Source organism: Coregonus clupeaformis, chromosome 35 (assembly GCF_020615455.1).
Source record: "Coregonus clupeaformis isolate EN_2021a chromosome 35, ASM2061545v1, whole genome shotgun sequence".
Taxonomy (NCBI): domain Eukaryota; kingdom Metazoa; phylum Chordata; class Actinopteri; order Salmoniformes; family Salmonidae; genus Coregonus; species Coregonus clupeaformis.
In genome coordinates, this window is record NC_059226.1 from 10,494,938 (window position 1) to 10,512,681 (window position 17,744).

At 41.2% G+C, this 17,744-nt stretch overlaps 1 protein-coding gene across 1 annotated transcript; it reads left to right on the forward strand.

Moving 5' to 3' along the window:
* Positions 1-462: 462 nt before the first annotated feature.
* LOC121570380 (glycoprotein-N-acetylgalactosamine 3-beta-galactosyltransferase 1) lies at positions 463-16,350 on the forward strand. The gene is made up of 5 exons (XM_041881840.2): positions 463-542; positions 1,746-1,929; positions 2,043-2,334; positions 15,608-16,022; positions 16,136-16,350. The coding sequence occupies exons 2-5, from the start codon at positions 1,746-1,748 to the stop codon at positions 16,274-16,276; spliced, it is 1,032 nt and encodes a 343-aa protein (XP_041737774.2). The 5' UTR covers positions 463-542; the 3' UTR covers positions 16,277-16,350.
* The last annotated feature ends 1,394 nt before the right edge of the window (positions 16,351-17,744 follow it).

Sequence of the window (17,744 nt, forward strand, 5' to 3'; positions counted from 1 at the left end):
GAGTATATTTTCTCTGCAAGGTGCGTAAACGTTGTTAAAGTACGTGTACCCTCAACTACTCCACTGGTTTCAACAGTATAAATCTGTAATGCTCATGTTGATTTTCTACTAACAAAAGGATCAACTTTAAGCAGCCCTTGATTAGTTGAGTCAGGTGTTTTAGTAAGCTACTGGGCCAAGACAAAAGTAATTGATTTCAGTACACTGTGCTGCAAACCTGCAGGACCAGTGCCCAGATTTAGCCTATAGGATTAAATCCATAGAAATAGAATGGACGACTCATTGTCTTGAATGGGGGATACCGTTCTATTAATGATATTTCTATGCATTTAATACTATATGAAAAGTGAAATCCAGATGGATAACTTTTGAAAAATTGGGGCCAGGATGGAATGTGTCCAATGTGCGCTATGGCACCATCTAGTGGTCTATTTACTAATGTGTCCCTAATCAATCAATTGGTGGGCAGTGCACCAGCAGGGGTGGTGTCCAATTAACCATCACATCAGCTCATTTTTCGGTTTCTGGAAGGCAGAGAGTTGGTAAGTTTGATAGAACTTTGTAAAACCAAATGTAAGATTTAGGATTGATTTGTAGGCCTATGCATGTTGGTAATGGGGACATTTAGATCACTAAAGTTCATATTTAGTTTAGAGTGATTAACACAATGTTTAGCATATTAATATATTTTCCCTTTCTGTAATACACATGATTTCCAGTGTTTGTGACACTCAAGGTGCGGGTTGATGGTCAATAGACTTTAATGTTATGAATTATTCTCATATCTGTTGATAGTGGGTGATGCCAGACTGGATGTACAAGGACCGAGGACACACTGATTATTACATTTACATTTACATTTTAGTCATTTAGCAGACGCTCTTATCCAGAGCGACTTTATTCACTATAGTATTGTATTGATGACACTGTGTGATTCTGTAGTAGCTGACAAAGTCACTGCCTTTTGTTTTGACTTCCTACAAGGTTCTTGGGCTGGTGTTTTGATAGCCTAATCAATCACACTTTGATACTAATTATTGATATACAGTCTGAAGCAAAGCACTGCAGAATCGTGGAAATGTTCCTTAGAAGCCAGAATGTTTAATAAAATTACATTTTAACTTACTCTATCGGTTGTTTGTGCAGTTGGACCTTCAGCTGCTTGAAATTTGAGACAAAATCCATAGGAAAATATTGTTTACCCAACTTTTTAGAGCACTGGTACTGAAGTAGAAATTTCTAGCAAAACCATGTAAACACCTGGTAGTATGTGTGCATGTACTTCCATCTTGTGCACGTGCCTTCGGTCATGAGCAAACACACATTGATTGCCACACACAGACCCATGTTTTGAAGTCTGTTTAATAATAATTTTCTGTGGATATTTGGTCATATTTCGACCAGCTGAACAACCAACACCCAGGACAATCATCAGAGTACGTTAAAATAATTGTATTCAACATTTGTGACAGACTAGGGACGTTTAGTTTTTTTTCTACGTAAATGTGTGTGGCATTGCCTACATAATTGAAGGCCCACTTTCGTGACTAGAACATTTGGGGCTGTCTGATTAGTATATGAAGGGCCTGTCCAAGATGTCAGTAAGACATTTTCTGTGCTGGACGTGTCTCCCTGTTGCAACTTCTTATAAACCGGATAGATTTTTGATTTACTTTATCTGCGAATGCTCTTCTCTTTTGTTCACCTGTACATTACTTGTACAATCTGATTTTTGTCTTGTGCAGATGATTATGTCTAAGCCCACTTCAAAGCCTTCCAGGCTCTCGGATTTTATGTTCTGTGCTGGCTTTGTGTTGGGGTTCTGTCTCTGTTTCATGGCCATTGCTTACTACAGAGCATATCAGATCTCTCAGGGGACAGTGCCCTTGCCCTCACGGACCAGCAGCCTCTTGGGTGAGCTCCCTTCAGGTAAATTGGAGCTACAGTATTTTTTACACCTCTGAATATCTCTAATACACTCAGCCACATGATAATCTCTCTCTCTCTCTCTCTCTCTCTCTCTCTCTCTCTCTCTCTCTCAGTACACCACTCTGCTGTTGCCACTAATGCCTCAGTCCTATCGCCATTGCCCCCCTCCCCCACCCCCTCCTCTTCGGGTCGGCTGCTCTGCTGGGTGTTGACCTCACCCAAGACTCTGTGGACCAAAGCTAAACACATAGTGAACACCTGGGGGCCTCGCTGTGACACACTGCTCTTCATGAGCTCTAAGCCGGACCTCCTGTTCCCTGGGACCGTGCTGGCTCTGGCGACAGAGGAGGGACGGGACAAACTGTACAATAAGACCATGGCCGCTTTCAACTTACTGCATGATGGGTAATGCTCCCACAACATCAGTATGTTCTCCTAATCTCTCTCACATTGATGGAGGACATGATTCTGGTGGTGAAGAGTTATCCATGTGGTATGGGAGATCTACAGTGCATTCAGAAAGTATTCAGACCCCTTCACTTTTTCCACATTTGTTTATATTACTGCCTTATTCTAAAATTGGTTAAATTATTTTTTTCCCTCATCAATCTACACACAATACCCCATAATGACAGCGAAAACAGGTTTTTAGAAATGTTTGCAAATTTATTAAAAATAAAAAACATTAATACCTTATTTACATAAGTATTCAGACCCTTTGCTATGAGACTTGAAATTGAGCTCAGGTGCATCCTGTTTCCATTGATCATCCTTGAGATGTTTCTACAACTTGATTGGAATCCACCTGTGGTAAATTCAATTGATTGGACATGATCTGAAAAGGCACACAACTGTCTATACAGTGAGGGGGAAAAAGTATTTGATCCCCTGCTGATTTTGTACGTTTGCCCACTGACAAAGAAATGATCAGTCTATAATTTTAATGGTAGGTTTATTTGAACAGTGAGAGACATAACAACAACAAAATCCAGAAAAACTCAATGACTTAATGAGGGAAATAAGTATTTCACCCCCTCTCAATCAGAAAGATTTCTGGCTCCCAGGTGTCTTTTATACAGGTAACGAGCTGAGATTAGGAGCACACTCTTAAAGGGAGCGCTCCTAATCTCAGTTTGTTACCTGTAAAAAAGACACCTGTCCACAGAAGCAATCAATCAATCAGATTCCAAACTCTCCACCATGGCCAAGACCAAAGAGTTTTCCAAGGATGTCAGGGACAAGATTGTAGACCTACACAAGGCTGGAATGGGCTACAAGACCATCGCCAAGCAGCTTGGTGAGAAGGTGACAACAGTTGGTGCGATTATTCGCAAATGGAAGAAACACAAAATAACTGTAAATCTCCCTTGGCCTGGGGCTCCATGCAAGATCTCACCTCGTGGAGTTGCAATGATCATGAGAACGGTGAGGAATCAGCCCAGAACTACACGGGAGGATCTTGTCAATGATTTCAAGGCAGCTGGTACCATAGTCACCAAGAAAACAATTGGTAACACACTACGCCATGAAGGACTGAAATCCTGCAGCGCCCGCAAGGTCCCCCTGCTCAAGAAAGCACATATACAGGGCCGTCTGAAGTTTGCCAATGAACATCTGAACGATTCAGAGGAGAACTGGGTGAAAGTGTTGTGGTCAGATGAGACCAAAATTGAGCTCTTTGGCATCAACTCAACTCGCCGTGTTTGGAGGAGGAGGAATGCTGCCTATGACCCCAAGAACACCATCCCCACCGTCAAACATGGAGGTGGAAACATTATGCTTTGGGGGTGTTTTTCTGCTAAGGGGACAGGATAACTTCACCGCATCAAAGGGATGATGGACGGGGCCATGTACCGTGAAATCTTGGGTGAGAACCTCCTTCCCTCAGCCAGGGCATTGAAAATTGGTCGTGGATGGGTATTCCAGCATGATAATGACCCAAAACACACGGCCAAGGCAACAAAGGAGTGGCTCAAGAAGAAGGACATTATGGTCCTGGAGTGGGTTAGCCAGTCTCCAGACCTTAATCCCATGGAAAATCTGTGGAGGGAGCTGAAGGTTTGAGTTGCCAAACGTCAGCCTCGAAACCTTAATGACTTAAGGTTTTGCAGAGGGATCAAATACTTATTTCCCTCATTAAAATGCAAATCAATTTATAACATTTTTGACATGCCTTTTTCTGGATTTTGTTGTTGTTATTCTGTCTCACTGTTCAAATAAACCTACCATTAAAATTATAGACTGATCATGTCTTTGTCTGTGGGCAAACGTACAAAATCAGCAGGGGATCAAATACTTTTTTCCCTCACTGTATAAGGTCCCACAGTTGACCGTGCATGTCAGAGCAAAAACCAAGCCATGAGGTCGTAGGAATTGTCCGTAGAGCTCCGAGACAGTATTGTGTCGGCACAGATCTGGGGAAGGGTCCCAAAAAATGTCTGCAGCATTGAAGGTCCCCAAGAACACAGTGGCCTCTATCATTCTTAAATGGAAGAAGTTTGGAACCACCAAGACTCTTCCTTGAGCTGGCCGCCCGGCCAAACTGAGCAATCTGGGGAGAAGGGCCTTGGTCAGGGAGGTGACCAAGAACCTGATGGTCACTCTGACAGAGCTCCAGAGTTCCTCTGTGGAGATGGGAGATCCTTCCAGAAGGACAACCATCTCTGCAGCAATCCATCAATCAGGCCTTTATGGTAGAGTGGCCAGACGGAAGCCATTCCTCAGTAAAAGGCACATGACAGCCCGCTTAAAGTTTTCCAAAAGGCACCTAAAGACTCTCAGACCATGAGAAACAAGATTCTCTTGTCTGATGATACCAAGATTGAACTATTTGGAGGAACCCTGGCACTATCCCTACGGTGAAGCATGGTGGTGGCAGCATCATGCTGTGGGGATTTATTTTTAGCAGCAGGGACTGGGAGACTAGTCAGGATCGAGGGAAAGGTGAACGGAGCAAAGTACAGAGAGATCCTTGATTTAAAACCTGCTCCAGAGCGCTCAGGACCTCAGACTGGGGCGAAGGTTCACCTTCCAACAGGACAATGACCCTAAGCACACAGGCAAGACAACGCAGGAGTGGCTTCGGGACAAGTCTCTGAATGTCCTTGCCAGCCAGAGCCTGGACTTGAACCCGATCAAACATCTCTGGAGAGACCTGAAAATAGCTGTGCAGTAACACTCCGCATCCAACCTGACAGAGCTTGAGAGGATCTGCAGAGAAGAATGGGAGAAACTCCCAAAATACAGGTGTGCCAAGCTTGTAGCGTCATACCCAAGAAGACTCGAGGCTGTAATCGCTGCCAAAGGTATTTCAAGAAAGTACGGAGTAAAGGGTCTGAATACTTATGGAAATATGATATTTTCATTAATTTTTTTATACATTTGCAAAAATGTCTAAAAACCTGTTTTTGCTTTGTCATTGTGGGGTATTGTGTGTAGATTGATGAGGGAAAAAACAATCATCCATTTTAGAAGTGTTATGAGAATTTATATCCCAATGTTTCAAAAATGAACTTATTACTCAGTCTGTATCCCAGAGGTTGTAAATCTCTAATAATCAGACCAAGCAGCCCAGCATACAATCATCAAGGTTTATTCATGAGAACGTTCTAAAACAAAATGGTCGTACAATATTTTATATGCACACGTCAGAGAAAAAATCCCTCCCCTCTGTAGGCAGGCTGTAGTTTTCCACTTTATAATTGCTCTCCTGACCATCAGTTCACACACACACAACCCTAACAGTTTATCTCCTCCCTAAATTCCTCAGTTATCTTGGTTTCTCAGTTGCCTGTAGACAGTTCTCCTTGTCCTTTGTTGTCTGGCCTAACTCTTACTCACATTGCTAAATAGTATCACAATGTCATAATCTTTACTGGTCCTACACTCACACATTACCAGGTAGTAGATTCTAACACATCTCACACAGTTTCAGAGTGTAATAATTAGTCACTACTAAGAAAGTACTAATCATACTTAAAACAAGAACATTTCACAAGTATATTTAAGGGTGGAACATTTAGTCATTACTTTTAACCTGATTCCTATATCAATCCACCCTTTGACTAAATTATCCACACTTTAATACACAGAAAATCATTACAATTACTTTTAAACTAGAGATTTATAGTTCTAGTAAAACATCTAGTCTCAAACTATCTGAATCGTCTGTCGTCCTCCACCAAGCCTGGTGGGTCATATTCTTCATTCCTTAGGTCGGAGTCCGGGATTGGGCCGTATCTCACCATCTGCTGTGATACTGCATTCTCCAACGCCTTGCTCACCAACCCTCGGCCACAGGGAATAAGACAACATCCACAAAGAACAAGTATACCCATAGAAGCTATAGCTGCACCCAGAATAGTTACAACAATAGTTTTCCATTTACCAAACATGTTATCAAACCAACCAGTCATTGATGTATTCACCCCCCAGTTCTCAGCCCATTCTTTACTTAAGGCAGTGAGACCTGCCAGTGCTCTAGTTACTGTTTCATCTGGGGCTGTATTGTTGGGGATAAACATACAACAATGACCTCCCACCATCTTGCAAATCCGCCCTTCTCTGCTAAAAGCATTCCGAGAACCAAACTATTCTGCAGGTCATGAGTGAGGTGGCGAATAGTTGGCCTGAGATTCTCTTCACTGCATCCCTTGTCTAATCAACGAACCTTTGTAGATGTAATTAATCCAGTCAACATTTTTATCAATTGTAACCCACCAGAAAAACGTTGTTGTAAACCCTTCTCCAATTTGATCTGTGATTCGCATTACTTTGGTGTCTATAACATTGATAATCTCCGGGGTTCATGGTGAATTGGGGTGCCTTAGTATTATCCTTTTTAAGAGTGGTTATTTTAATATCAGAACAATTAGGTGAGGTTTGATTTGATCCCAAATCTATCACACAAGAGAACATGGTCTGAGGCATAGATGCAGTTACAAGGGTTGGCCTACCTGTTGAACAGGCATAACAATTAGTTTGACCCAACGCCCTAGCTGTGTAGTTCATCCACCTTACCCAGAAGTTCTCATTTGAAATTCCTTCTACTTCTCCTTGGTTCATTTCCTGCAAGAGGAAATATTCTACCCTTGGTGGTTTAGTGCTATTTAGGATTCCTTCTGAGGGCCTTCCAAGGGGTATTCGACTATTTGTTGATACCTCTGGTGATAACATTAGATCTACCTGCTGTTCTGTCTCGGGGTGGAAGATTAATTTCTCTCCTGAAAAATGAACCTCAAACATATATCTGCCCCGAAATCATCAACACAGGCCCAATAGTTCCTTGCTATGTCATCTTGCATAATTGACTTTACCGTTATCACCAGTTCCGTTTTACATTTATCATGGGTATGTTTAATTCCCCATCGGTGTACTGCGTCCATTCCATTTTCATAGCATGTTCCCCAGGTATGTTTAAACACCCTTGCCCAAGGACATGAGCGTTCTCCAGTGCAAATGTATTTACCATACCTTCTAGGACCTAACTTTCTTGTACACGCCCCCTTCTTACCAAAGCCCCCAAAACCTCCTATCTCTTCATGGGAGAAGTTGAATGGTATCTTGAATCCCCCATCTTGTCCTAAACTGACTTTAACTATTAAAATAATCATTCCCCCAATAGTCTTTCTTGGTTTCAGTATTTCTACAAGATCAAATCAGTGCATCATTTCCCTGTTTAGGTTGACCTGGATTAATCCATAATATGGTTAACATGATGATGCAGCTCAGAGTCCCCCAAAATCCCCAAAACCGCCATCCCAATCTTGTCCCTTACCCACCTGTCTGGTACTTCCCCATACCCACACCTCTATAAACACCCCACAGTGATGAAAGGTCAGGGTAGGGTTTCTTCGTTAACAGAGTTTACCCCCGAACCCTAGTGGTTTAGTTCTTCTCTTTAACCCTGTGTGTGTTCAACGGTGTTGTTATGTGGCCCTACCTTTTTGCAGTGGGTAACGTGGACCCAAGTGGCTCTCTCAGCTATTCTTATAGCGAAGGCAGTTACCAATAGGACTTGGTATGGTCCCTCCCAGCGTGACTGCTTTCAATCCTTTTTCCTCAACGATTGGCTCCACACCCAGTCTCCAGGTTATATAGAGTGGGTCACCTTCTCCTTTAGTTCACCTGTGGGGAACAAAACCTCTAACATACAGGTGTGGTTAATAAACTACCTTCTCACGTGTTCTGCTAGGGTGCTCTCAATTTCTATTTCTGCCTGCTCCGGTCCTCCTAACTCGGGCATTTTGTATGGTCTATCAAATCCCTTCTCCAATGGCAATAACCCTTCTTTATCTGGAGTTCTCCTGATTGTAGTTAATACTATCGGTAGACATTGTACCCCATTTCTTCCTGCTCTCCTGTGTGTTTTCCTTAACCCCTCTCTAATCATACCGTTCACATTAGTATTCTCTTTCTAGACTGTATCTAAAAAAAACGTTTTATTTTAAGTATTTAATCTTGACTTCGTCTAATTATCTTTAATCCTACCACTACCATCTACCATCATCCCCCCTCTTGACACATCATCCCCCCTCTGCCCATGTGTCAATATTACCACCTACCTAAACAATCACTTAGGTAATATTGGTAATTTATCATCCAATTGCCATCCCTTATTTATTGTTGAGACTGTCCCTTGCTTCTTTATTGCTCCTATCTTCCTGATCTCATTACTAAATCAATGATCTAGGTAATAGCTGTTTAGCATTAGATTGTGCCTTACTCTGATTACTGCAGCTCATTGCATTAATTTAGTTTCAAATACCAACCTGTTGTTTATTAAAGCATAATAAAAATGAAATTTAAATGACATTTGATAATACCTCAACTTCTATCCCGTAAAAGTAATCCCAGATTAGTACAATTGACTAGCAACAGGTATCCCTCATTCAGGTAAAGCTCTCTCTCTCTTCTGTTATTTTATGGTTCAAATCATATATATTATTACCAAATTATAATCTTCACACTTCTCACAGTATTATAAATTACCCTCAACTTGGTAAAATAAACTATCTTAAAGTCCTCCTCTCATGCCTTTAGAATTACCAGTGTGGATGATTAACACCAGAAAGTCAAAACAGAGTTCAGAGGCAATTGAAATCATTAAACAAACTGTTCCATCCCATAGTATACTAAACATTACCGTCATCCTAAATATTTCATAAATGTTACTTATCCCAAGTGTTTATTAAGTCCTCATGACATTTATTCTCATAAGAAATCATATATATCCTAAACTCAGTCAAAACAGAAACTCCATAAAATTCACTGTGTGCTACTTTAAGACTTATCACCTTTGACCTGTTGAAAACCCCCTAAAATTGAAATAACAACCCTTTATAAACATCATACTAGGTGTGTTGTTTTTTATTTGAAAAACCCAATTGAAAAACAACAACCAAAAATAGCCAGGCCCCACTTAATTTGGTAGCTCACTTTTACGACCTAAATACTGCCTAACTCCACTAAACTGCTCCCCCTATCCCTGGGCAACATTCCAATGAGATAAGCGAATATCTTTCTCCTGGAAGAGAAATTATTCATTTTGTTAACCTTCAATTACCATCAGTAATCTAAAGATGGTAAGTACACACAGAACATGATACAGATATCCCCAGTCCTAACTCATCAATAATCATTTGTATCAATCTAATTACTCATAACTAATCCATAAAACCACTCAATATTCCTCGAGTATACAATGATTATGTTTAATTGATTACCCTTCAGATCATATCCTCTTTAAATCTCACAATGATTATTGAACCCCTAAATCTGCTCCATGTGATCTCATCTCAAATGATCCATTATCAATTATTTGATCAACACCATAGGAAAATCTGTCTCCACTTCTATTGTTCCTGTCACCCTTCTTAATGTCATATTTCCCTTATTTGCCAATATAATCCCTTACTTCATATAAGTAAGCAGTGATATTTTATTCCAGGCATCTATTAAAAAATATATATATATATACGTTGTCTCCTACTGTCCCTTAACATATGCTGTAGGGGATTTCCCTCAATCCTGGGAAAAAACAAAAACAAAAAAACTCCCCCCTCAGAACACATCGGAAAACTCGACGTGTCATTAAATTAACTAAACATATAAATAACAAACCCATAACCACCTTCCGGTAATCTACTGATTTAAGCCTGTTGCATTAATTTATTAAAATATAAACCTATTGTTTAATAAATCCACTGTTTGCATTGAACACATCTCTCAGTCTCTCTAGGTATTGACTAATAGTCTCACTGTCTCCCTGCTTAAACTCGTGGACTTTGGAGAAGTCGGCATGTCTGTGATAATATTCTCTCAGATTATCACAGATTTGTGCCAATTTATCCCCATAAGCCCCTTCCTCTTCCCACTCTAACACCGGCGCGTTCCCATCTCCGGGAACCCAGTTTCCCCTTACTGCCGCCCAGTCCTTCAACACTATCTGTCTGACTGCCCTCTCTAGTTCCCCTGTATTCAGCTTAAAGTGGGCGGTCAGCCCTTCCATATCTCTTCTGAACTGGTGTACCCCCGTTTTAGGGTGGGGTATCCCTTCCACTGCTCTCACTACATCTCTCTGCTTCCAAAAAAACGAATAACATATTTGCATACACATAACTAGAAAGCATTAATTTAATACCATTCTTGCTTAAACAATGCAATGCAATTCAACATTTCTCATCATCAAATATACTCCCAGCAGAACTGAAAGAAACAAAACAGACTGTGATTTCCAGGACACTGCTCCTTTGTTCTGGCCTCACTATCTCCCCGAGAGTTGGCACTCCCTTAAGGTCTCTCTCAATCAGCTCTTGGTAAACTGCAAACCTTTTAACCTCAATATGTGTTGCTGTGCTTTTCTCCACCCTATCAAATTATTTTTAATGGTCCTGTTTATCTCTGGTCTCATTCCACTGAGGAACATTGATGGTAGGGCGTATCATTCCCCTGTCTCTGGTCTGGTTCGGGTATGCCACTGTTTGCATTAAACACATATTTAACCCTCTCTAAGTACTGGCTGACAGTCTCACTATCCTCTTGTTTATACTCATGTGCTTTAGAGAAGTCTGCATGACGATGGTAATGTTCTCTGAGGCTATTACACAATTCAGTTATTTTCCCAACATACTCTCCGTGATCGGCCCATGGCAAAAGTGCCCTCTGGGCATCCCCTGAAACCCACTGCCCTCTAACAGCAGCCCAAACCTTACTATTCCTGTTTTGGGGTGGGTCATTCCTTCTACCGCTCTGGCCACGTCCTCTGTGTTCATGGCCTGTCTGCTAAATATCATATTATTATTATTATTATTACTGTATACATCTAAGGTTGCTGGGGCCCCTTCATTCCCTGCCAATAGATTAGGTATGGCTATCAGTTGGGTACTGGCCCCCTCCTACTCTCTCATCTCCTGACCCATAATGACTCCCTCCTAAGCTCAGCTCAGGGACCTGGGTCTTCCACCCTTCGGTCCCTTGACCCCCCTATTGTACCCTTGTACTCTAGTTACTTTCTTAGCCTTCTCTTTCCGTCTCTCTCTCTCTCTCTCTTTCTAATTTCTGCAATGACCAATTGGGTTGCTGCTGTTATTCCAAACATTTCCTTAGAACCTCAACTGTACTATCTTCCTTTGCCTTATCCTCAACCCCCCTCTGTGCTCCCTCAGCTTCCCCTTGGTTCTGGTAAGGGGGTGGAAACTCCAAAATGGCAGCCTGCTGTGGCACCCTTCCCCTCACCACTACCACCTCATCGTCTGGATTTATTCCTCCAGGCCTGATCTGCCAGGGAGGTGTATAGTCTTGATCTAGACCTTTCTACAGGGGGAGCTGTGGGTTCTGTCTTAGACCTCTCTCTCTCTCTCTCTCTCACTGCTTCTTTCTCCTTTACACACCTTATGTATCTGTTTTAAGCATGGATTCGAATTTATCTGCGTCCAGACGTCCCTCAAAACCATACCTCTCCCTCCACCTGGTTACATAATGGAGATTTCTTCTATCCCTGGATTCCATAAATCTCTCATCTCCGGTTGACCCCGGGACCTCCTTGGAGGGTTTGCTTCCCATATTGGCAGGACTCTTTGATCATCCTATACCCAAAACTTTGAACAATTACTTTATGGCTTTTACCAAATTCCTGAATCTCACCTTTATTTGAATTTAGATTACTTCCAACTCTCTAATAATTGTTTTTGTCACTTTAACTGAGTTGTTAGGTATTAAATAATTTTACAATTTTGCTTTTAATGATTTATTCGATCTTTAATTAATTTCTTATATGTTTCTTCCTCAAAATAGTCAATTATAATTACTTACTTCCTCACACTACCTATTTTGGTCCCTGTCTTTTGGAATTTATTCTTAGATGTGACTTTTGAGCAAATATTAAGTCTCACACAAGATTATTGGTTAACACTATCGGCAACTTGGAGTTTGTACTTAGACAAATTACGGCCCCAATTTCATGACGTGGAGTTTGTACTAAGACAAATTACGGCTCCAGTTTCATGGAACGGATAAAGTTACTGCTAATCTACAGTTGTTTATGACTTATAATATTCTATTTCTCACACATACTATTTTAAATTCCCTTTACTTGATATTTATTGACGATCCCAGACCATCTCACTATCACACTCTCTTCCTTTGAAGTTTCACCCCCGTTTTCCTATTTATCTAGAATACTCACGCGTGGTTTTCTCTAGATAAACGTCTAAAAAACACTACGTTTACTCCCTTCTTGTATACTTTTGACAATCCTTGATTGTCTCAACACAAGGCTAGTTTATGTTCGGTAATGGCCTCTCTACCCAGACTCTATTTCGGACCCCCCCGTCTTATATTTATATAGAATACTGGCACATCGGGTTTTCTCTAGATAAACGTCTAAAAACGGGCTACCGGGATGTTGATCCCTTTGTGGATTATTGACGGAACCTCACTACAGCAAATTTAAACTCCATAAATCCTTACTGCAGGTTACAGTTAAATTCCCCCAAAATCCAATGAATAAAGATTACTGACCTTATTCTTGTAGCTGGGACTCAATTTGGTTGGATCTCGTCACCGTTCCTGTCGTTAACCAGTTCACCGCCGGCCTGGATTAACCCTCAATCTTAGAGGTCAGGACCTTGTCCCACGGATCCTAGATCCACCCGTGCACGGTTTCGGGGTTCCCTGGGACGACAGACAACGGGTGTTGAGATCCGGCTCGAAAGAACCAAGCTGTTATGAGAGTTTCTATCCCAATGTTTCAAAAATGAACTTATTACTCAGTCGGTATCCCAGAGGTTGTAACTTTCTAATAATCAGACCAAGCAGCCCAGCATACAATCATCAGGGTTTATTCATGAGAACGCTCTAAAACAAAATGGTCGTACAATATTTTTATATGCACACGTCAGAGAAAAAATCCCTCCCCTCTGTAGGCAGGCTGTAGTTTTCCACTTTTATAATTGCTCTCCTGACCATCAGTACACACACACACACACACACACACACACACACACACACACACACACACACACACACACACACACACACACACAGTTTCTCTCCTCCCTAAATTCCTCAGTTATCTTGGTTTCTCAGTTGCCTGTAGACAGTTCTCCTTGTCCTTTGTTGTCTGGCCTAACTCTTGCTCACATTGCTAAATAGTAGCACAATGTCATAATCTTTACTGGTCCTACACTCACACATTACCAGGTAGTAGATTCTAACACATCTCACACAGTTTCAGAGTGTAATAATTAGTCACTACTAAGAAAGTACTAATCATACTTAAAACAAGAACATTTCACAAGTATATTTAAGGGTGGAACATTTAGTCATTACTTTTAACCTGATTCCTATATCAAGAAGGCTGTAACGTAAGAAAATGTGGAAAAGTGAAGGGGTCTGAATACTTTCCGAATGCACTGTATGTATGTATGTATGTAGTGTTTTTAAATGCAATGTGGATGGATGGGCTGATGACAGACTGTGTCAGTCAGGTGACCTATGTAAAGCCTGCCCTGTCTGGTTGTAATGTATTGGCCACCTGTTGTGTTCTCAACAACCCCTAGTACCAGCGCCTTCAGAAAGTATTCATACACTTTGACTTATTCCACATTTTGTTGTGTTACAGCCTGAATTCAAAATGGATTAAATATATTTTTTGGGTCACCCATCTACACACAATATCCCATAATGACAAAGTGAAAACATGTTTTTAGAAATGTTTGCACATTTATTGGAAATTAAATACGGAATGATCTGATTTACATAAGTATTCACACCACTGAGTCAATACATGTTAGAATCACATTTGGCAGCGATTACAGCTGTGAGTCTTTCTGGGTAAGTCTCTAAGAGCTCTGTACACCTGGATTGTACAATATTTGTACATTATTCTTTTTAAAGATCTTTAAGCTTTGTCAAGTTGGTTGTTGATCATTGCTAGACAGCCATTTTCAAGTCTTAGTCATAGATTTTATTAGCCAATTTAAGTCAAAACTGTAACTAGGCCACTCAGGAACATTCAATGTTGTCTTGGTAAGCAAGTCCAGTGTATATTTGGCCTTGTGTTTTAGGTTATTGTCCTGCTGAAATGTGAATTTGTCTCCCAGTGTCTGTTGGAAAGCTGTCTGAACCAAGTTTTCCTGTAGGTTGTTCCCTGTGCTTAGCTCTATTCCGTTTATTTTTATCCACAAAAAGAACTCCCTAGTCCTTGCCGATGACAAGCATACCCATAACATGATGCAGCCACCACCATGCTTGAAAATATGAAGTGGTACTCAGTGATGTGTTGTTGATTTGCCCCAAACATAACTCTTTGTATTCAGGACATTTTTTGCTGTTTTACTTTAGTGCCTTATTGCAAACAGGATGCATGTTTTGGAATATTTTGTACAGGCTTCCTTCTTTTCACTATGTCATTTAGGTTAGTATTGTGAACTAACTACAATGTTGTTGATCCATCCTCAGTTTTCTCCTAACACAGCCATGAAACTCTATAACTGTTTTAAAGTCACCATTGGCCTCATGGTGAAATCCCTGGCAACTGAGTTAGGAAGGACGCCTGTATCTTTGTAGTGACTGGGTGTATTGATACACCATCCAAAGTGTAATTAATAACTTCACCATGCTCAAACAGATATTCAATGTCTGCTTTTTTTTTTTTTACCCATCTACCAATAGGTGTCCTTCTTTGCGAGGCATTGGAAAACCTCCCTGGTCTTTGTGGTCGAATCTGTTTTGAAATTCAATGCTCGACTGAGGGACCTTACAGATAATTGTATGGGGTACAGAGATGAGGTAGTCATTCGAAAATAATGTTAAACACTTATTGCACACAGTTTATTATGTGACTGGTTTAGCAGATTTGTACTCCTGAACTTTAGGCTTGCCATATCAAAGGGGTTGAATACTTATTGACTGAAGACATTTCAGCTTTTCATTTTTACTTAATTTGTAAACATTTCTAAAAACATATTTCCACTTTGACATTATGGGGTATTGTGTGTGTAGGCCAGTGACACAGAATCTCAAATTAATCAATTTTTAAATTCAGGCTGTAACAAAATATGGGAAAAGTCAAGGGGTGTGAATACTTTCTTAAAGCACTGTATGTGTATTTGTTTGTGCTGGCAAAGGAGACAAACTCTACCTTCTGTCTTTGACCCCTCTTCCCCTCCATTTCCAGTTACCTAGACAAGGCTGACTGGTTCCTCAAAGCTGATGATGACACCTATGTGATCGTGGAAAACCTTCGTCTGCTCCTGTCTCGGTTCAGCCCAGACAGGCCTGTGTATCTGGGCAGACGTTTTCGCCGCTTTGTCCATCAAGGTTACATGAGTGGTGGTGCTGGCTATGTACTGAGCCGCGAGTCTGTGAGCCGCTACGTCAGGGCCCTGCACCACGGGACCTGCACCCAGTCCACCTCTGCAGAGGACCTACAGCTGGGTTTCTGCCTCCAGAAGCTGGGAGTCCCGGCAGGGGACTCTAGAGACCACCAACACAGTGAAACCTTCCACCCCCTGTGGCTGGGTAACCTTCTCTGTCCCAAAGACATACTGCCCAAATGGTTCTACCAGTACAACTATTACCCTTCCAAAGTGGTAAGTAGGTCTACACTCTCAGTAGAACACATAGCAAATTACCTCCCTTCAGTGCCATTGAGCTTCCTGCTCATCAGTTTTTTTTCCTTTCTTTCTCCCTCTCTCTCTGTCAGGGTCCAGACTGCTGCTCCAATTCATCTGTATCCTTCCATTACGTTCGGCCAGTCAGAATGTACATGCTAGATTACTTCCTGTACCATCTCAGTCCAGTGGGTGGCCACAGCCCAAAGCTGGGTGAGACCAGAGAGGAATAAGCAGAGACTCCTTTCTGTGGATTTGACAGTGACATCCCTGATAATAAATAATAATATACATGCTCGCACCCTAATTAATGATGTCATTCTCTTGCAAAGAGAGTTGTCTTGCAAACATTAAAACCAATATTGTTACTAAGGTCTTTGATAAGGTCCATGCTAGTTCCAACCAATTCATCATGATCTAGTCTGGATATTTGCCTAGTTAGAGCATGTATTCATACATTTGAGTCTGTCATCATGACACCAATGGGCTTTGGTTTGTTGGTTAAAGTCATAGAGATCCTATTAAATACTATTCTAATTCCTAATTATATGGTTAAAATACTGTCCTCCAGTGAGCATTAGCTGAATTAGCCCATTAGCTGTCCTACATTAGCTGAGGTTCCAAATTAGGTTATTTTTATTTATTTTTTACCTCAACAGGACAGTTTGTAGTTTGAACTGTATAAGAGGCCCTTTGGAGCCCCCAGATCACTGAAGCGTTACTGGCTGTTTGATTTATGTTTTCTTCTCCAATGCAGGTCTTTTGCATCTCATCTTTCTTCAGAATATTTGATAAGAGCTCTGATTTTCAGTGTCTTACTTCAGCAGCATCAGCTAATATAATTTGGTAGATCTATGGACCAGCTGAAAGATCTGAACAGAACTCCAAATCAGGTCATTAACATTCTGGTTGTATATAGGCCTTTTTAACACTCAAGTTGATCCAATATTGACAATGTCTTGATGAAAATTATATACTGAACAAAAATATAAACGTAACATGTAAAGTGTTGGTCCCATGTTTCATTACCTGAAATAAAGGATCCCAGCAATTTTCCATACCCACAAAAAAGCTTAGCTCTCAAATTTTGCGCACAAATTTGTTTACATCCCTGTTAGTGAGCATTTCTCCTTTACCAAGATAATCCACCCACCAGACAGGTGTGGCATATCAAGAAGCTGATTAAACAACATGATCATTACACAGGTGCACCTTGTGCTCGGGACAAGAAAAGGCCACTCTAAAATGTACAGTTTTGTCACACAACACAATGCCACAGATGTCTCAAGTTTTGAGGGAGTGTGCAAATGGCATGCATACTGCAAGAATGTCCACCAGAGCTGTTACCAGATAATTTGTTAATTTCTCTACCATAAGCCACCTCAACGTCGTTTTAGAGAATTTGGCAGTACGTCCAACCGGCTTCACAACCGCAGACCGCATGTAACCACGCCAACCCAGGACCTCAACATCCGGCTTCTTCACTTGCGGGCTCGTCTGAGACCAGCAACCCAGACAGCTGATGAAATTGTGGGTTTGCTCAACCAAATAATTTCTGCACAAACTGTCAGAAACCATCTTGGGAAGCTCATCTGAGTGCTCGTTGTCGACACCAGGGTCTTCACCTGACTGCAGTTCGGTTTTGTAACCGACTTCAGTGGATAAATGCTCACTTTCGATGGCCACTGGCATGCTGGAGAA